At 41.3% G+C, this 21,314-nt stretch overlaps 1 protein-coding gene across 1 annotated transcript in view; it reads left to right on the forward strand.

Annotated features, from left to right (window-relative positions):
- The first annotated feature begins 1,584 nt into the window (after window positions 1-1,584).
- The window catches only part of LOC110952376 (steroid hormone receptor ERR2-like), a 61,166-nt gene continuing 41,436 nt past the window's right edge, over window positions 1,585-21,314 (forward strand). Inside the window, exons 1-2 of the mRNA XM_022195890.2 lie at window positions 1,585-2,239; window positions 11,318-11,733. Coding sequence (XP_022051582.1) covers window positions 2,190-2,239; window positions 11,318-11,733 — 466 coding nt within the window. The 5' untranslated portion in view covers window positions 1,585-2,189. The remainder of the gene's footprint in view (window positions 2,240-11,317; window positions 11,734-21,314) is intronic.

A 21,314-nucleotide genomic window follows, 5' to 3' on the forward strand; every position in this document is an offset into this window, starting at 1 on the left:
CAACCACTGTGAAACTCAGATCCCCGACTGCTCTGATTTCCTCAAAGAGACACACTCGTCGTCACAGAGGTCTTGCTTAAATACAGACTTAGTGATTGGATTACTGTTTCTTGGTATGGCGATCGCGTGACGGTGGGATTACAGACTGTGGACTCAATAGATTTCCTGTCAGATGCCATGAAGCCCGGCGTCCCCACCCTGTGGAAGTTAGCTCGCTGGGAGGGAGGCAAGCGGATGTACAAATGGTCAGAGAACTGAAGTGGAGCAGGAAAATTAACTGCAGTAAAGTTATCGGTCTGAATTAAATCCACCAGGACGTATGAAAGTAGCAAAATAAACTCCTGTAGCAGAGATACTTTCACATCCTCTCTGAATTTTGCATATAATTTGATCCTGAAACCAGCAAAGAACAATTCCGCATCTTTTTTCTTTATTTGATTAACATCAGCTCCATTAATTTGAAATCATACATGTATCTGAACATGACTTCTTTTTCCGTCTTTTCTCCCCGCCTCATTAAAAACATAAACATATCTCCTCTATTGATTATGTCTGGATGTCTTAATCAGATCAGCGGGAATATCCTGGTTTTTCCTGCGCAGGAAAGTACATTAAATGCCAAAATATTGATCAAAAATGTAATTGAGAATGCACAGCTCCTTTATTAAAGCAATCGGCCTTTTGCTCCTCTGACTCTGATACGGACTGACGTGAAAGGAAAATGTTCAAATTTGTTATTCCCTTTTTTTTATTTAAAAGACGGCAGGGGGAAACAGTCTGTCCTGAGGCTCCTGGCGACACGGCAGCGCTGTAATCAATAAGAGCGTGTGATGGGTTTTGCATCGATCAGGAAAATGTGGGTTGATGAAGTGGGCTGGAGGGTGGGTGTGGTGGTGGTGGTGGTGGTGTGTGGTGGGGGATTCTGGGTCTCCTCTGATGGGACTGCCACATTACAGCGACGCGGTGAAGATCCACTCAAACTTCTCTGTTGTCGTGCCTGCCGGGGTCATTATCACTCTCGGTTTCTTACATCCTGCCTCTGTCGGGATTGGTAGATCCCCTCGCCTCGCAGCGTGATTGGTGAAAGGCGGTGGGAAGCAGCTGTCGTTGCTTTAAAGGAGGGCAGGCTGTGGAGAGCCTGATCTGTGGTGGTGGTGATGGTGGTGGAGGGGATAAAAGGGAACAGTTTAGCCCCATAAGCTGGCATTGAGCCCTTTAAAGCGCCGTAAACAGACTAGTGTAAATCAGTCAGTGAACGTGCTGCTGCTGATCAGGAACTGCAGCCTGTAAACACAACAAGAAACTATCTATCTATCTATCTATCTATCTATCTATCTATCTATCTATCTGTCTATCTGTCTATCTGTCTATCTGTCTGTCTGTCTGTCTGTCTATCTACACTATATTTATTTATCTATCTATACTATATCGATCTATCTTTCTCTACTCTATATGCTACATATCTATGTATCTACCTATCTATGTATAATCTATCTATCGATCCATCTATAATCTGTTCATCCATCTATCATCCATCTATCTATCTGTTTCTGTTTATACTCCCTTGTGAATGGACACTGTCTGCCTGCCCATTAGTCCATCTCATCTCAGTAATCTTTCATCACCATTGGCCATCCCCAGGACAGCCTTCCCTGAAGCCGGCCAATCGCAGGGGCTCCATCTGCACCCGGCCACGCCCCCTTCCTCTTAAAGAGCCCTCTTGTCTTCAATGGAGACTCAATCCTCCTCACCGACTTACTCAGCCTGAGTGTGCTCTCACCGCTGCTGCTGCTCTCCATCCATCCGTCTCTGATCTCCCGTTTTCTCTTCCTCCGTCCGTCACTTTCTACTTTCCCTTCTTCTTCCTCCTCTCACTTACTTCCTCTCTGCCTCTGCTCCTTCCTCTTCTTCCTCTGTCTGAATCTACACTCCCCAGCCTGAGCGTGCAGCACCTGTGCAGACTGGAGTTTGTTGGGCTTGAGGCAGAACATTTCTCTTTTTTTTTTGTTGTTGGTTTGTTTTGTGTGCATGTGTTTTGAACAGGGGAGGGAGGGGAGACAACACCCAGGAACACCTGACCGACGTTTGGTGAAGATATGTGGAGACTTGGGAACTGATCTCCTCCTCATCTGTTGATTTTTTTTTTAAACAATTTTTATCACCACACCTGGAATGCTTAACGTGGACTGATGGATGTTTCCGAGCTGTGCATCCCCGACCCTCTCTGCTACCACAACCAGTAGGTGCTTCTGTTTATCTCTTCTTAATTAACCCCCCTTTCATTGCCTTTGTTCATTCATTTAAAAAATATTCCTGAACACGGGGAGCTCTTCGTGTTCATTCCTCTGTTCGGGACAGTAGTGAAGCTGCAGGGAGTCCAGGGCGGACGCTTATCCTACAGCTGCCTCGCTCTGCATCAGGATCCAGGTTTAACCTCAGCCACAGGGAAGAGTAGCGCAGCCCATATCCAGAACACTGTCCTCTGAGAGCAGCCGGTGTCCCAGGGAAAGTAAAGTGTTACAGTGCTGTCGGTGTGAGACTCTCTGCCTGAGTTCTGGATGAAGCTGAAATCACTTTGTGGTTAGAATTAAGTCCTGCTGAAACACACTGATAAAGACTGATTTAATAATCTCCAAAGTGTCAGTAAATGTCAAGAAAATGAAGTTAATTCTGTTCAAATGATATTAAAGCACAGAGATATTTGTGCATTTGTTCCATAAGTGCAGGAATGAAGCAGCTCGTTCTGCAGGAACTCAGAGAAACTCTGGGATGTCCTGCAGCAGCAGCAGCTCTGACCACTCCTGCACTGCTTGCGTGCCTGAAAAGACGCTTTTCTTAAAGGCAGATATGATCGGACGGGGGTCACCGTCCATCCTCTTATTGTTAAGCTGTAGATGGGATTGGAGAGGCAGGTTAAACCTGCTTAGCACTTTTTACAGAGCAACAATCCGGAATATTTCCAAACTGCACAAGACTCTAATACAAAAAGAAGCTTCTCCTGTAAACGAGTGGAGTGAAATGTGGAACAGATTCAAGGAGGAGCAGAAAAAACTCCTGAAAGTGAAATCACAGCAGTCTGTTTAGAGAAATTACAGAAAACGCTTTTTATTTTATTTTATTAGGAGGGGTTCGTATCACTCGTCTTCAAATGCCTGCAGGTTTGAATGACGTTGCAGAAATGTCTCATTACACTAAAAATGGACGAATGTGTTTATTTTTACATTCATTTATATGTTAACTAAAATTATTAAAAAGAGTGGAATGTGTGAGACACGTGTACAGCACAGGAATGAAATTTAATTCAAACAATCTAAATAACTACAAGAAAATTCCCTCTTTAAAAGGGAAATCTGTTTTAATACTTCATATAAAAGCAGCACGTCTAGCTTTAATAAATCTGTTTTGCCATGTGTGTAATAGAAATATAAACTACAGCAATGCTAAAAACACACTTTTTTCCCTCATACACAGCTGTCCAAACACAACTTTATGTTGAATAAAGTTTTAATTAAAAACATTTTAGGCCAAATTCAAATGAGAAAAAAGCGACAAATCCCGCAGTAGGATGGCATTAATTAACCTGTGGTGACCCCGGGCTGGTGTGTGTGTGTGTGTGTGTGTGTGTGTGTGTGTGTGTGTGTGTGTGTGTGTGTGTGTGTGTGTGTGTGTGTGTGTGTGTGTGTGTGTGTGTGTGTGTGTGTGTGTGTGTGTGTGTGTGTGTATTCTGCTATCCGCATATGTGGATGCATTTTAAAATATGCATGTGTGTTCTGGTGACTGTGCTTCACATCTGAACATGTGCACAGTGTGTGAACATATAAATGCTCTTAAATCGTTCTTGTGCAAATGTTTTCCAAACTTAAACTCTGTAGAGCTGTAAAGCTGAATACTTCTTTGGATTAAGGCTTCATTTTCTTAGGCAGAAAATTAAACTCGCTGCGCTGATTGTGTTTTCTTAAAGGAAAGCAAACCTGGTGAATGAACGAAAAAGCATTTCATGACGTTGAATTGTAGGAAATTCCCACAGTGGCCTCAGTAAAAATGCACCCTAACTGATCATTTTATATGTGATCCTCTGTATTTGCACGCTGAAAATCTGTCATTTAGCCTTCCATTAAAGCTGAGCTTAGCTAGGTTTGGACTCCCAGTGGACCCAGAATGCTGTTAACCCCCTGAGGACTTCTGGTCCAGCGTTCAAGCCGTTGGTTCCAGGTGAAACCTCTGACCAACTCTTGTGCCAGTTTCTACTGAAGAAGCACACATGCTCATCTAGACAAATAGAATTACCTGTAATACTTACATGTCATGATTTTACCTTCATAAAAATGTCCTCATCAGGGCTGTTTTTGGTGAATCTAATTTTAATTCATCTAAAGCAAAAGTGCAGCTGTAACAGCAGGTGAAGGCTTATTCTGTTAAACTTTTGTCATAAACGTTTAATAGAATAAACCTTCATGAACTTATCACCTATTATTATTATTATTATAACCTATTGTAACAGTAGGTTTTGTAATAAATGCACCACATGTACATTACAAAGTTTCTCACAACACTTGAAGCTTATTGGAGAATAAACTCAGCAGTGTCAGAAATTACTTGTCACTTCTCATGGCTCTGAGAAAAATAAGAAGTATTCCATTTCTTGTAAAAACTATAAAGAAATTGAACCAAATTAAAGTGGGGAATATGTGACGTTGCAGTTGGCAGTGACCCTCTGAAAAAGAAGCATCAAAACTTACCAAAGTCCAGTTCCAAAGCAGCAAATATTCTCATGTTTCATATTCAAAATAAAAGAACACATACTTAAAAAGCTAACAACCCCAAAATAAAATGCTCTCAAAAATACAGTTGTTACAGTAGGTCTTGTAAGAAAAGTTTAACAGAATAAACCTTCATGAACTCCAGTCATTTATTCTTATTTTTAGCTCAAGTGAAGAAACAAAACCAGTAACAGATTTGAAAAGCTTCAGTGTGAAAATAACTGATTTGCTTTCCTGTTAATTTAATTTTAAAACGCTTTAAACCTGACATTCAAACTCAAATATCCACAAGAGTTTTATCAGCAGCATCACGTAAAGTTTACAGTTTGCTCTAATAAATCACATCCGTCGTTTTTTTTCCCCCCGTTCCACCTGCTGTTCCTACGGATGCCCTTCACAAAGCAAACAACATATAAACACACACACACACACACACAGATCAGACCAAAGAATCGCACACTGACCTAGGATCTAATTTTAGCAGGTGCCATACATGGAAACACCTGGCTGTGTCTGTTAAGAGAAACACATCATCTTATCGTGCATCTGCATTTATTACCCGCTCACGGACACACAGCGGATCTGAGGAACGTTTAAATTAGTCAGTGTCATTTAAATCTAAAAGAAATATATAAAAGCACTTAAAAACTCCGTTATTTTCACCTTTTTTTAGGGGGAACAAATTAGCAGCACATATAGATAAGCATGCAAGCAGGAAAAAATGCATCTGTAGAATATTTGAACCCTGAGCGTGAAATATTCTTGCGGTCGCTTATCGCTGTGGGGCAGCGGACGGTGGATTCAGGCGCCACAAATGTGCAGAAACTGGACGTGTTCACCTGCTGCAATGGATCTTAGTGACATATAGTGAGGAAACAGGCATCATAAAAACCACATTAATAATAACAATGCACTGCTGTGTCGAGGCAGGGGTGTTTTCGAAGTAAATATAGCACTTGGAGACAGATTTATAAGATTGTTTTTTAATATATTCTTGACAAGTTTTGGTCTTAGCGCCACTTCTGGGCATTTGTCAGAAGTTTTATGGTTGGAAGCATGACTGGAAAATGTGAAAACTATGTTGTGGAGTCAGTTTAGTGGCGCTAAAGAGCAGATAAAGTTTGCGGCCAAGTACACAGACGCCTTTCTGTTGCAAAAATGTATGAAAATGTGCAAAGTTTTGCACTCAAATGAATCCACTGACGGATGGAGGGAGCAGGTGGTGTCCTCACACATTCTGCCTCCATCCAGCTCTCTGTTTATGTTGAGTTTTCATGGAGTTGAGGACAAATCGCCAGCGATCAAAATCAATTATAAACATCCAACCTCGCCGCTGTGTTTTCTCATGACGGTTATTAATGGCGAGGAAACAGTCCAGCTCTGTTGGTTCTGTGTGACAGCACGAGAGGAGAAATAACTTCATTACATGTCATGACCCCCCCTTGATGTAGACGTATCCTTTAGGCAGCCTGTCAAGGACTCGGAATTCATGAGGATGTAGATGGACGCTTTTTCTTTTTTCTGTTCAATCAAACATGAATGTGCCTTTCAGTGCAGAGCAGCAGCTTGGAGGACTTCTTAGAAGGAGTTTGTTTTATTGATCTAATGAAATTAACACACACACAGTAGAAGCGGTGCGTCTAATCATGGAGTGTGGGTCAGCCAGCATGTTTAATTTAATGGGCCTCATCGTAGCTCCACCAGGTCTCACATTGTGAACTTAATTCCTCTTCACCACGTTAATTTGCATTGTGTCAATTGACCGGAGCGCTTACTGTATCAGCTTGAGTCTCACTTGAAATTCAGCCCATGCCCTAATACCATTAGGCAAATGCAAAGTTGTGTCATTTACACATTTGGAAAAAAAGGGAAAAAAAAGTGGAGAGAGTGGTGGCAGCGGTGGTGGGTGGGTGAGAGAAAAGCCAATTTGTGCGGAACAAGGCTCGCTCGTGATTATCAGTGGACGTTATTACTGTGGAGAAGCAGACGTTTGAAGGTTATGTTTCTGGGCAGTAATTGAAATGCAAAATAACATTAGGATCGATGGCCATCTCTGTTTATTTATGAAATCAATATCGTAACTGTCCCTCATGAGTCCTCCTCTGATTCCCAATGACGGCTTAAGTCTCTGCTCGTTTATTCTCTTCTCCCCCTCCACCAGCACCACCGCCGCCCCGCCGTAACCTCCTTCTTCTGTCTCTTTTTAAAAGGCAGTTAGGGGTGTGTTTGACTTTGCAGAGAGAGCAATTTCCTAGAGGTGGTGGTGGATGTGTATGTAGATGGGGGTTGATACTCCAGGTAAGGAGACATCATCCATGTGGGAAATCTATGCAATCTCTCCTCGTGGCAGTGACATTGAAGAGGCCATATGCTGGAAGTTCGGCGTGCACGACGCATGTGTGTGTGTGACAGAAACAAAGTGCACGTATGCAGCACAAACTCAGAGCTGCAGCTTCATTAGTGGTGACTTCAAAGTGGAGGCTTAGCCAAAAAAAAGCTTGATTCTCCGTCTTCGCTGGACTCATCGCACCGCTTTGCTTCTAGAGCTTTCAGCCGCATCCCATGCGCTTCTTCAGCTCTTTAGTTGGACCCCACATTGTTCATAACTGCTGCAGAAATCTGACAAATAAAGCACAAGCTGTGAACTTCAGCTCATTAAGAATGAAACGTTTGTAATAGATAATAGATTTAGTTGTTGTTTTAGTGCATGTCGTGGATTTCTTGTTTTTCTAAATGACAAATGAAGACGTACGATGGCAGTTTTTACTTATTTTTCTAAATATTTTAAGCAATTTACTGCCTCATGAAGAAAAACAAGCAGCGGATTAATCGATGACTATATTTCTGAAGACTGAATATTTCTGTTGGAGTCGGATCAAACGTGGAAAAGCGAAACTGGTGCAACAGAATCGAAATTACACGAGGAACAACATGTTAATGAAAGGAAAAATTAAGATTGACTGTTCATTAGTTTAGAGGCAAAACAGCAAGCGGTTCTTTTATTTTTAAAGCTTGGTTCTAGGACACCAAAAGTACCTAAGATGCTTTATTACAATGCAATCTGAGCTTCAGAGGTAATAAACAGGATTTTAAATGTAAACCGAGGCGCGTTAACGGAAACTATGAGGTCGGAGCAGAAAACCCAACACGATATTGTGCAGATTTTGAATTTAAATTAACAGGAAGCGCCTTACAAGCTCTATTATTTGCAGCAGCGTTTGAATATAAGAACACCTTTTCCGCTGACCTTCATTTGTGCCACGTTGCCCACATGTTGTTGTTCCTACTTAACGCCGGGATGACACACGCTCGCCCATTTTCCCAGTCGCATGACCATTCGTTTCCCAGACACCCCGGCCACCGACTAACAGCGTAATCTATGTGTCAGGCAGGAAGGGCCACTCAGTTTAAAGCTGATAGAGTTTGCCCCAAACAAGGACAGCCTATCATAGAAAGATTAATGAACTAATTTCATGCATGGCTCCTTGCCTCTGTCCTTCCGTGCCTCCATGTTTGACTGTGTGTTCAGCACGGTGATTTACGCTGCGCTCGTCGCTACAAGCTTAACCCCAAGCTTAACCATAATATTTCCCCTCAGTGGGAAAATACCGCGTTTGACTTCTTCGCTCCAGACAAGGACGGCGTGAGGTCACTACGGAGAATTGTTTTGAATGTATTCGTATTTTTCTTTACCGCTGCGGGTGTAAATTTATTGCGCTGGGCTCGAAAACATATTTCACGGAGAAGAGGTGGATGGATTCGGGATTTATGTGGGGAAGCTGGGGATCTGCAGCGCTGCCAGCCGGAGGAGGGATGCCAGAATACACACATGCACACGCAAACATTTGAGATTTTAAGCTGCTCTGTCGGGCCGTTTTCGCACCCGTCACTATTCAGCTCCACTCTAATAATAATAACGATCATTTTAAAAAAGCCGCGGCTGCTCATCCTGATCGTGCACCGCGTTCTGTAGTTTGTGCACAGTTCGGTGGACAGGCTGGAACCTGTGCATCTGCTGCTCCGAGGCGTCCATTGTGGGACCGTCTGGGCCTCTCTGAGCAGCACAACAGAGAAGGCAGGTGACCTTCACGTCTGTCTGATGAGTCTTGCTTGTCTGCTCGGTTTGTACCATTTTTCTGCACGGCGGAGCAAACACTGCCCCATTAGAAACGACGTGCGCTGTGTGTGCGCTGTGTGTTTGGAGTGTGTGCTGAGGAGGAAAAACTCTTCATACCAAGAGGGGGGAAACCAAATTATGAAACTATGAAGCTATTTCTGTCCGCATGAATTGGTGGCTCGTGCCATTATTTCATTTCGACAGATTTGAAAGGACCCATTAGAAATTTCCATTAAAACCTAACAAAAAACATCTCCCCAGCGTTGCGGTGTGCTAAGTGTGGAATGAACTACTTTTTACGTATGCCACAATGTAGCGTCCCGTAGGGAATCCCCCTCTCTGGCTGCGATGATGTATTAACTGTTACCACGCCGCTCTTTCCAATTCCCTCAGATGGGAGAAAATATAGCGTCCAATTGACTATAGGTGCTGATTGCTAACAAGATTTAATGTGAGTCTCTCATAAACCACAATAGCCTCGGAATGAAGACCAACATATTGTTGTATCTCTCCATCTCGCACTATGTTAACAGTCTTGACTGATTAAAAATGCATAAGGAATGTCTGGGACCCGTAAGAGGAGGGTTTATTTTTTCATGCCTCATCTGGAACAGGAAGGAAGCAGAGGATCAATAGATCTGATCTGGGCCCAGGGGTGGAGGCGATCTCCTCCTCCTCCTCCTCCCTCCTTCCTCCCGCTACCCGTTAGCAGTTAAAAGAGAGGTTTCATGTCATCAGCGCCTCACGGCTTCCTGGCTTTACAGAAACACTCATGCAAAAGAGAGGAAAAACATCCCTGACCTCAACACGAAATCTCAAAAAAAGAGGGCAGCGTTTGGAGCAGTTTAACTGGCATTAGCTTTCTGTTGGTTTCAGACATTCTTAACATGGCTTTCCACGACTCTCACACAATATTTACGACTCCTAAGAATGTCGGGCTGAAGTTGTGTAAGATCAACTCCAACTGTGACAGACAGAGCCAGCGGTCTCGGGCCTCATTTCATGCTTCGTTTGAGAGAATATTACTGAATGTGCTTCAAGTAGAGGCGCATACACAGACTGCACTACACTGTAAAAAAAAACCTGTTTGGGCTCAGCAAAAAAAAAACAAAAAAAAAGGAAATTAACTCAACAGTTTGCATTTATCTTTTAAAGTAAAGAAAACTTCCAATTAAATTACGTTCAACCGATACGCTACATTGAGTTAAAGGAGTTACATTTCTAATTACCAGGCATTTTAAGGTGGACGTGGAGGCTCGAAAGTGAAACTATGCAATTATTAACATTAATATGTGTGTTTGAAACTTAAAAAGATTATCAAAACCAGCAAAATATGTTTGTTTTATACATATTTACATTGCATTGCATTTAAGGAAGTGGTATGAATATTTCCTTTTGACTCCGTTTTAAGAGCATACTTTAAAGAGTAGTTGTTGTTGGTCACTTTTAAGCAAAATGCATAATTTATTATAAAATTTAATAAGGCAAATAAAGACTTCTGTGTCCTACTTAAGCTCTGCAATATAATGTGACACCAAAAAGGAGAGTTTTTTTTGCAAGATCTGCAGAAATGCCAACAGTCTCTCCGGATTCGTTCGGATTTTTTTTTTTTTTATGTTTTGTGTGTAATCCTATCGTCGCAATGTTTATGATGAAAATTTTGGAATAAGGAACTTAATCCCAGGTCAGTGCCTCTCCCTCAGCTAAGTGTAACCCGGCACCGTCCACTGGCAGAATAACCGGGACTATTGATTGGGTCATGTATTACCCATGATCCTCCATATGCTGAGTGTAACACCTCTCTTCGTCCATTAACAGCCTTCTGAAGTTTCATTCATTCATTTAGTTTTGGCAGCCGACCAATTGTGGGCATTGTTTGCAAGATGTATGGGGCATCTGTTGACATGGTCGTTAGTTACCATTTTGCCAGAGAGGAATAAAGCTACAGCAGTATATCACTTGGCATTCCGGCACATTAATGGTTGTGTCTGTAACACAATCTATCAAACTCAGATGAAGCGGGTGATGAATTTGTCACGGGATGATCGGCGGTCGTGGTAGAAAGCAGCCTTCGGGTACATTAGTGGTGGTAATTTCGTTGATACTGCAGTTCTTTTGCTTTTGTCCAAGGCTGTTTGAGTCTTTAGAAAATCATGGGGACGTAAAAAAAAAAAAGTATCCGTTTGAAAGCCTTTTCTGTTAGTTTTTGTATCCTTTAATGCAAAGACTGTATGATCAATGATGAGGGAGCTTCTCTGATCATTTTGAGGATGTTTATTTGTTGTCAGCCAAGAAAACTGTTTCTTCTCAGTTCACAAGAAACAACCAACAATCTGGAGACCAATCTAATCCCATGGAGCATTTTGTCACCTGTTCTGACTGTATCATAAATTTAGCATTAAAACTGACTGCAGCTCTTCTCCTGTGTGTTTCTCTCCAGGTTGCTAACCAGAATGCCCTCTGAGGATCGGCACTTATCCTCCAGCTGTGGTTCTTACGTCAAAACCGAGCCTTCCAGTCCGTCCTCCTCGCTCGTCGACACCGGCAGCCACCACAGTCCCAGCGGCAACTCCGACGCCAGCGGCGGCTACATTAACGGCGGCAGTGGACGCTCACACGCCCTGGACTCCCCGCCAATGTTCAACCCAGGCATGCTCGGAGGCGGCAGCGCCTGCTTACGCCGCTACGAGGAGTGCTCCGGCGGCATGGCGGACGACTCGCCGATCAAGTGCGAGTACATGCTCAACGCCATTCCCAAGAGGCTCTGCCTGGTGTGCGGCGACATCGCTTCAGGGTACCACTACGGGGTGGCCTCCTGTGAGGCCTGCAAAGCCTTTTTCAAGAGGACGATACAAGGTATGTCCCAAGTTCCCTTTCAACTTTCACTGGCTCACCTAAGTTGATCTGCACTTTCTGTAAAACTGAATTTCTCTGTAGGTTCCCAGGTGGTGTAAGACAAAATGTTTAACCCAGTAAGGGACTGATTGCTTAAAACTGTAGTAGACAGAAATCAGACTTCATATTCCCAAATGCAGATCCATCTTTGAACCCGTTCTGTCACCACAACCTGTTTTCACTTTTTATGCAGCATCATCTGATCGGCTAAAATTACATGTGGCTTCATCTCCTATAACCTAAAAACCTGGAGCTGAGTGGAGGTGCAGAAGTGTCTCTGAAAGGTCAAATAGACTTTTTTTTTTTTTTAATGCTTACTCCAGCTTTAAGTACGAATACCAATAAAAAGATCTTCAAATAATCAATTATGAGTCAAAATCCTGCTTACATACACCACTGTTTAAAAGTTTGGGGTCATCCAGACAATTTCATGCTTTCCATGAAAACTCACACTTTTATCCATGTGCTAACATAATTGCACAAGGGTTTTCTTACCATCAATGAGCCTTTCAGCACCATTAGCTAACACAATGTAGCATTAGAACACAGGAGTGGAAATGTTCCTCTGTACCCCTATGGAACAACTAGAATAGTCATTTACCACATTGGCAATGTCCAGATTGGATTTCTGGTGAATTTAATGTTATCTTCACTGAAAAAAAAATGCTTTTCTTTCAAAAATTAGTGACTCCAAACTTTTGAATAGTGGTGTAATTAAAAATATAAAAGTATTTTCAGCAAAAAAAAATCTTAAAGTGGAATACTTTCAACAATATATTTTCAAAATTTTAATCTTTCGAGTAACTCATACATCTAAATCTCAGATAAAAATAGCACGGTGAAATGTAGAATATAAGTAGCAACACAACACAACAGAACAGATGCAAGTTGCTCAACACTGTCCTGAAAACAGCAGGTCTACTGAACACTTGTTACAATAAGAGAGTGCGACTTTTTCATGATGATTTTGAACACTTTTTGCTGCTTCACCATCGTGCTTGTGACTGACAGAAGCGCGCGTCGACCACATATAACTCATTGTCGTGTTCCTCGGCGCTGCTCTGCTCTGCTCTTATGGGACTAATGCGGTGTAGTGATTACGAGTGTCTGCAGCAGGCATTAGGCCCAGACTTTAAATCTGCTCTGGGTTCTGATTTTTTTTTTATGTCTTTGCATGTGATTCATACATCTGGCATTGACTCTGCCATGTGTGGGATCAGCTCCAGAATAATCACTTGGACAGAGGTAATGTGCCACACAGTGAGATGCAGATTTTAGTGGGGTTTTTTTTCATTTATTTATTTGCAGCATTTGTGTCTGGATGCACAGTCAGGACAATTTGGAAATGTTCAGACCAAAGCGTCCTCGTAATTCACGCTTTCACACTAACGTTCAAAAGTTTGGGGACACTTAGAAATGTCCTTATTATTGAACAAAAAGATATCTGCTCTCCTTCATGCTGGCCACAACAAGTCTGACAGAGCCAAGCAGCTGAACATCAGCCGGATGACCGTCCACAGAGTCGTGGAGAGGCTCAAGAATGGTGAAGATCTGAAAGATCTTCACCATTCTTTAGCCTCTCCGCAACTCTGTGGACGGTCATCCGGCTGATGTTCAGCACAAAGGAGAGCAGATATCTCAACTCTTTTGACTTCCATCTTGATACAACTTCACCAGAGAAAAAAAATTGTATTAAGGACACCTGCCTATAAGGTAGAACTTTTAGTTTATTTAATGGAATTTTTCACTCTGACATGTAAATGTCTCTAAAGATCATGAAACCGAGTGTAACAGAACTTTTGCAAAGCCCGGTATTTGCGTAATCAGCTCCTTACTGCCACATTTCTCAAACAAAATGCTGACAACCTTTTAAAATGAACCTGTGGTTCTGTAGCCCTGTCACAGTTTTTACTGACTGTGGGCTCACTTTTCAGGAATAAAAAATAAATCAATAAAAATCGAACACGCAAAAGTTGAATTTCTTAATTATTTCACTTTTACAAAATGGGAAAAAATGAGTCCGCCTTTACAACAGTTTTCTTAGTACCTCAAACTTATGTGGTAAAATGAAAATAGGATGACTCTACACACTATATTTTTTTTACTATTTGCATTTTTAATTTGCTTTCATACTTCTTCAGCTGAAAAGTCCTTGAATGACTGTTGGTTGCAGTCGAATCATTAATGAGTGCGGATGAGTATTTCAAGGACCGTTGTAAATGAGAAACTCTAATTTCTTGCTCTAATAAATAGTGTAATTTTGGCAATTTAAAAAAAATGCTTTTTCAAACTGCTTGTGGATTTTGTAGATTTTGTCTATCATTGGTATCGTTATATTTGGGTTGTGGGTCAGACCACTTTGCCACTAAAGTGTAGATGATAAAATATTACAGAAATGATATAAAACCGGGATTTTTTTGTGGGTTAGACCACTCTGCTTCTAAACCCTTCAAGTCATTCTGCAGGTTTTCAGTTATTTTTTTATAATTTTCAGTTCATTCTGAACAAATTTAAGTAGTATTGAAGTTTTTCTCTGAATTTTGACTAATTTTGTGCATTTTGAAATCGAAGTGTGAAGATTTTTGTCATTTCTGAGAACCGTTGTGTAATACTGGACACATTTTCTACAATTTTGCATCATTTTCCAGTCATTTTAGACTATTTTCATGTCATTCTGAACAAATGTTTATCATTTTTAGATCCTTTCTGCAAAACTTTCTGTAATTCTGGATCATTTTTAAGTCATTTTGGATCATTTCTGAAGCATCTTGGACAACAACGGTTTGGAGGCAGAGTGGTCTAACCCACTTTCTGTAGTTTTTAAGCAACAGGGTTCAGATTTTTGTGTTTTCAAGAATGGTCTAACATTTCACTGCAATGCTATATTTATGTTGTGGCTTAGACCACTTTGCCACTAAAATCGAGATCATAAAATATTACAGAAATGATATAAAACCAGGATTTTTTGGTGGGTCAGACCACTCTGCTTTTAACCCCCTCAAACTATGTGCAAATAACAGTTTTAAAGTCATTTTGACTTTTCTTTTCTCCATATTTTGAATATTAGTTTAGGGCAAATCTTTCATGTTTGACTCTCAGTCCAGACTGTAAATAACGCTCGTGTGACTTTGCGTTGTCTCGCCGTGGATCCTTCTTCTTCTTCTTCTTCTTCTTCTTCTTCTTCTTCTTCTTCTTCTTCTTCTTCTTCTTCTTCTTCTTTTTGTGTCCCTCTCGCCCTCCTTCGTGGAGGACAGGCCCGTAATGAGCTTAATCTGTCCGTCATTCGTCCTGAGCCGCGGGAGTTTCAGTCAATAACAATCAGCGCTGGGTGACTGTAATTAAGAAGCAGGCATTTCATTGGGAGAAAGTCAAGAAAGGAGGGTGGGGAGGTGTGGATCTGTTCCCTGCCCCGGGGCCCCTCAAGCCCACACCCGAGGGGGAGGAGATGGAGGCCAATTAGAAGCTCAGGCACGTGTTGTCAGGGGCAATAAGGGAGGACGGGGAGCAGATAGGCAGGGGGACGCTGAGGAGTCCTCTAAATAAAGGCAGAGGGACGGGGGGACGTGGTCATTCACAGAAAGGAGAAGCCGCTTTAATGGAATGGTAATCAGGAAGGGGGTCCCGGCCTCGGTAGAGGAGGAGGACAAGGAGAGGTCCAGCCTGAGTGGAGATGAGCGCGTGGATAATAGCATGGCATAATAATATATCAAAATTTAGAGGGAAAATAAGAGAGGTTAAGGAAGGATATTAGAGTGGTTGAAATGTCCTTTGAGGAATAAAGGTGGACACAAGACCTGATTAACTAAGAGGGTACGCCAACAGCCAGCTTTTAGAGGGAGGCAATCTGAGTCTGCTGTGGACCCCCCACCCACCCACACACACACTCACTGTTTGTAATCCATCCAGGTAAAAACTATCCCCCTCTAATAACCAGCTTTGTTTGATTATTTTTGATTACAGCATAAAGGAGGCCAACAATTATTTCCATTGCTGATAAATGTACAAGTTGTTTGGTTTGTAAAATGTCCAAAAATTGTAAAAACAAGCGTCGATCAGTGTTTTCCAAAGCCAAAGATGACATTCCTGAAGTGTTTTTATTGGTCCAAAACCCATAAATATTCAGTTTACGTTCATAAAGGAGTAAAAAAACAGAAAATGCTAGTTGTTTGGTTTGTAAAATGTCCAAAAATTGTAAAAACAAGCATCGATCAGTGTTTCCTAAAGCCAAAGATGACGTCCTGAAGTGTCTTCATCTGTCCACAACCAAGAAATATTCAGTTTACTTTTGTAAAAGAGTAAAGAAACCAGAAAATGTTAGTTGTTTTGTCTGTAAAACGTCACAAAAATGGTGAAAGATTGCGATCTGTGTTTCCGAAAAAAGCCAAAGATGACGTCCTCCAATGTTTTAATTGGTCCACAGCCCATAAATAATCCCTTTACCGTCAAAAAGGAGTAAAGAAACCAGAAAATGTTGGTTATTTTATCTGTAAAATGTCACAAACATTGTAAAAGCAAGTATGGATCAGTGATTCCCAAAGCCAAAGATGACGTTCCTTCAATGTTTTTATTGGTCCACAACCCAGAAATATTCATTTTACTTTCGTAAAGGAGTAAACAAACCAGAAATACTTGTTTGGTGTGTAAAATGTCACAAAAATGGTGAAAAACGTCATGTCTTGGTCTGTTCACAACCCAGAAATCTTCAGTTTATCGTTATAAAGTAGTCAAGAAACCTGAAATTGTTAGTTGTTTGGTCTATAAAGTGTCACAAAAATGGTGAAAAATGGCAATTTATGTTTCCCAAAAAGCCAATGAGGATGTTCCTTTTACGTTTTTGTTGATCCACAACCCAGAAATATTCAGTTTACTTTCATAAAGGAGTAAAGAAACCCGAAAATGTTAGATGTTTGGTTTGTTAAACATCGCAAAAATGTTGAAAAAAATCGAAAAGTGTTCCCAAAAAGCCAAAGATCACGTCCTTCAGCGTCTTCATCTGTCCACAACAGAGAAATTTTCATAAAGGAGTAACAAAACCAGAAAATGTTCAAATTTAAGAAGCTAAAATCAGAGAATTAACCATTTTTTTCTTCAAAAATGACTCAAATCAGTTACTTCAAGTGATTAATTGAATAGATGACAATAAATCGATCACTTGTCTTGTCTCTGCAGCTTTCAGTGTGAAAAAACTATGATAAAACTTCTATGAAAATTCTATTTGTGCCCACATTCCATTCACTCTTTCACAGCAGAAAACTCACAAAAATAAACTGACTAATAAAAAGCCAGCAGGCGACCTGTATACCAGACTGTCAGTAGTTTGTCCTTTAGTGAGCAGTAGATTGAGACGTCAGGCATCCATGAATCATCGTTTTTACCGTCATTGTTGACAGAACAGGTACTTTCACACCGACATGTTCTGCAGTGCTGCTCAACAGTAGAAATGTGTTGGCAGAAACACAGCAGATACATTTCAAATAGTGAACGCTGGATAAAGAGAAAAGCACTATAAACGGCAAACAACAACAAGTAGCAGATAATAGTGACTCAGCTGGAATATTAATTTGTTTTTTTATTGAATCATCAAATCTGTGAAAAGGACATTTCAGGATGCACATTGCAGCGTTTCTGCTTGTAAACAACACAACAGAAGTGGTGCCAGTTTGTGTAAGTCATATTAAATGGATATAAATACGCAGTCTGTCATGTGCAGCGTATCGTTTTTACAGTATCTGACAATTACATGACAAAACGCAATACAGTTATGCTCATACGTTCACATAGCCTGGCAAGATTTGTGAAATGTCCGTTTTTTTTAGAAAATAATATGTTTGATCATGGAAAAACTTTTCTTTCTTTTAGGGTTAGTGGTCTGACAAAGTCATTTGTTACGGTGGAGTAATGTGACGATTGGCGTACGTTTGTCTGTCCGTCCGCCTGTTAGCAACATTATTCAAAAACAGACAAACAGATTTGGACGAAATTTTCAAAGAAGGTCAGAAATGACACAAAGACCAAGTGATTAGATTTTGGCAGTGATGCAGCTTATAGTCTGCATCCACGGATTGGTTAAAGACTTTTGTATCATTGCAAGATAGCGGCACACCGTCACTGTAACCATGGCAACAAGTGAACACATGATTGTGATCCTACTACAACTCCACCATTGTGGACTTATTAAGACTTATCTGTCAGAAATGATACAAGGAACAATTGATTAAATTGTGGGGGTGTTTCTGAGTCCCATCAATTCCGGCTGCCTGCTACATATTTAGGTCATGCGATTCGATGACCGTACATAACATACACATGCAGAACACACGCCTGTGCTCAGCGCATGGTCATTTTGATTGTGGGTTCATCTATATTAAATGGCCATACTCTATGTTGCTGTGATTTCTGATCATCAATAACTCGTAAATAAACAAACATTTCATTTCTGACATATAGGGGAATGAACAGCCTTGGTGGAGCACTCCGAGTGCTTTTCTAGTTGTGTTTGTTCTGATCATTCATGTTTTCATTCAAGAATGGGACATATTTTACAACACAGGTATTTAAAAAATGACCTAATTGACAGTTATAGAGATGTAATATGGTGTTAGCTGTGATCGCTCATGTTTGCATTAAAGAATGGGACATATTTTACACATTCTACCAGGGTGTGTAAATCTATGAGCACAGCTGTGTGTGTCAGATAAAACAATGAAAACTGTGCAGCTGAAGAGTTGTCTTTTTTTTTTTTAATTTCACTGTGGCACCAAAAATGCTCAAAAATCTTTTCTTTTAATACTTTTTGCGTGTGCTATTTCATTTCTTTTTTTAAATTAAGGATTGGTATTTACAGATCAAATAAGAGCATTATTATCCAGTACGTGCTGCACGCCGTATAGAGTCGGTGCACAGCATGCACCTCTGCACACGAGCGCTGCAGTGTACTTTATTTTCCCTCCGCTAATGCCTCTCAGTTTAACAGACTTTACCTACCCTGAATCCAGCAGCAGCCTCTGCCAACGTCCTGGCGTGGTGCCCCGGGCCCCTAACTGTGCATGTGACCCCGCTGGCACCATCAATGCCAGGGATCCTGACAAATGTTGGCACCTTCTCCTTGACCAACAGGGGGTTGTGTGTGTTGCTGAGGGGGAGGTGGAGGGTTAGCTCTGGCAGATCTGCAGCAGACAACACCTGGTTTGCTGTTTTTAGGTGCCATTAATATATCTGTGGACTTACGGGGCTTTGGTTGGACATTAAATCACAGGATATGGAGGGATTTGTCGTCGGATTCTTGAGGTCAACTTTTGATGTTATGATTCGGACGAAAGCTATTTTCTGTGTGAAAAAGAAATAGGTGGAAACAAACTTTTTGCCTGTTATTGACTGTGGAGATGTGTTGTAGATGAAGGCTTCTGCTAATTGTCTTAGCTTATTGGATGATGTTTCCCACGGGGAGCTGAGATTCATTATCAAATGTGATCCCTTTACTCACCATTGTGTGCTCTATTCTAAAGTTAACTGGACGTCTTTAAATGCCCGACGTCTCAGCCATCGCTTTGTTATTATTTACAGAATCATTCTGGGTATTTTTCCTTCCTTTTTTTCTTGTCTTTCAATAAGAAAACCTAGACGTTACAATGGATACTCTGCAATTTGTTGTCCCCAAAGTACAATCTAAATGGCGCCTTTCGGTTTTCGGCACCTAATGCTTGGAATAATAAACAATCTCAACTTCAGCTTCAAGCCCTTGTGACACTGAATGAGTTTAAAGCTCTGGTGAAATCATTACAGACTACCTTGTCTGTGTGCAAATATTAATGTTGTTAATTTTATCTGCTGTTTATTGTTCATAGCCCTTTAAGAGCTACCGCTATGCACGTCTGCCGGGACAAGTTCTTATATTTTTACATACTGTAGTGCAGTTGTTGCAGTATTTTTGTTTGCTTTACAACAATATAACCCTTATATCCCAGGTTTAATAATATATACTGACTTATGCCTTAACTACTACAATAAATTGCTTAAAAGTGCAATAAACCTAAAAAAGTGAAAATCATTTTTGCTGTTTTCACATATATTTCAAAATATATAAATGGCATAGCTGTATCCCTCAAATCTCTAAAAAAGTTGCACAATATCCCGTGATCTCGTTTATGAAGACTTTTGTTATGTGCGCTTTTATTGTGTATTTTTACAGAACCACCACTGCAGTAAAAAAAAAACGCTGTGAGACCTGGTGAATGTGTGAAATGTTAGTGCAACTCCCCACATTTTATACGCAAAAAGAACGATAGATTTATCTTATCTGCTTTCAAATCTACCACCGATCAAAAACGAATATCCAGTCGTAGCGCCGGCACTACGCTGGGCTCTGTAGGGTTCATGTGACTATGCTGCTGCCCTCCTGGACAGGTCTCCCTTGTAAAAGAGATCTCTGATCTCAGTGTGACTACCCTGGGTAAATAAATTTGAAATAAAATAAAGGTAGACTGGTGAGAAAAGGCGCTGCATAGTGGATTGGTGGTTAGTGTTTCTGCCTTGCGTCCCGGCTTTCCTGGGATCTTTCTGCATGGAGTCTGCATGTTCTCCCTGTACAGGTGTGGGTTTACTCTAGCTTCCCACTGTCCCAAAACAAACTGAGGTTAATCAGTGATTCTAAATTGTCTGTAGGTATGAATGTGAGTGTCATTGTTTGTCTATACATGTAGCCCTGTGACAGACTGTTACCTGTCCAGGTGTCCAATGCCTTCACCCTACGATCCGGCCCTCCATGACCCTAATGAGGATGCAGCGGTGTACAGATAATGGATGGATGCAGCAGATTCAATATGTCTGCATTTCTGGCTGTTTTTGGATCCGAGTGATTAAGTTGCACAGGAAATAAACTGAAACAATCATCAAGACGGACCTGAATAATACATCGAGCGTTGCCACATGATAGGGCTCACAGCGGTCTCAGGACCAGGGCCTCCTTTAGAGGGCTGTGAGGTCCCACGCAGAAAAACAGTCTTTGGACAAAATGCTACTTTTTTGAGGGCCAGTAAGATCTGGAACAGCCTTCCACTCTCCAGAAGGCAGTGTCCCACGTTATCAAGCTTCAAAACTCACCTTAAACAGTCTTGTGACCATTGACCTTTAACTTCTTTGTGTACTTTTTGTAATGTGCTTCTATTGTCCTGTTTCACTTTCATGTTTTTTTTAGGGACTGTGTGATTGTTGCTATAATCTGGCATATTTACATCTATTGCTGTCTACATAGATGTTCATGAATGTGCACTGTCCCTGTGAAATAAATGAATAAAAACGCGCACGGAGGCTCTGGATGTCCCGTCCTGGTCTTCACTGTTGAACATTATGCGGAGTGCTCGGCTGCCTCCGTCTCCTCCTGTTGCTGAGGGAGGGCAGCTTTCCCATCATCCTCTAGGTGAGGACGGATGGGCTGGAAGGGTCGCGGTGAGCATCGTGGAGAGGACGCTCTGCATTAATGAAGCTAATTTATCTGCGAATCAAAATGGGAGTGGGACTCCGGGGCGGGGGAGGTGCTTTTTACG

The sequence above is a fragment of the Acanthochromis polyacanthus genome, chromosome 16, assembly GCF_021347895.1.
Source record: "Acanthochromis polyacanthus isolate Apoly-LR-REF ecotype Palm Island chromosome 16, KAUST_Apoly_ChrSc, whole genome shotgun sequence".
Taxonomy (NCBI): Eukaryota; Metazoa; Chordata; class Actinopteri; family Pomacentridae; genus Acanthochromis; species Acanthochromis polyacanthus.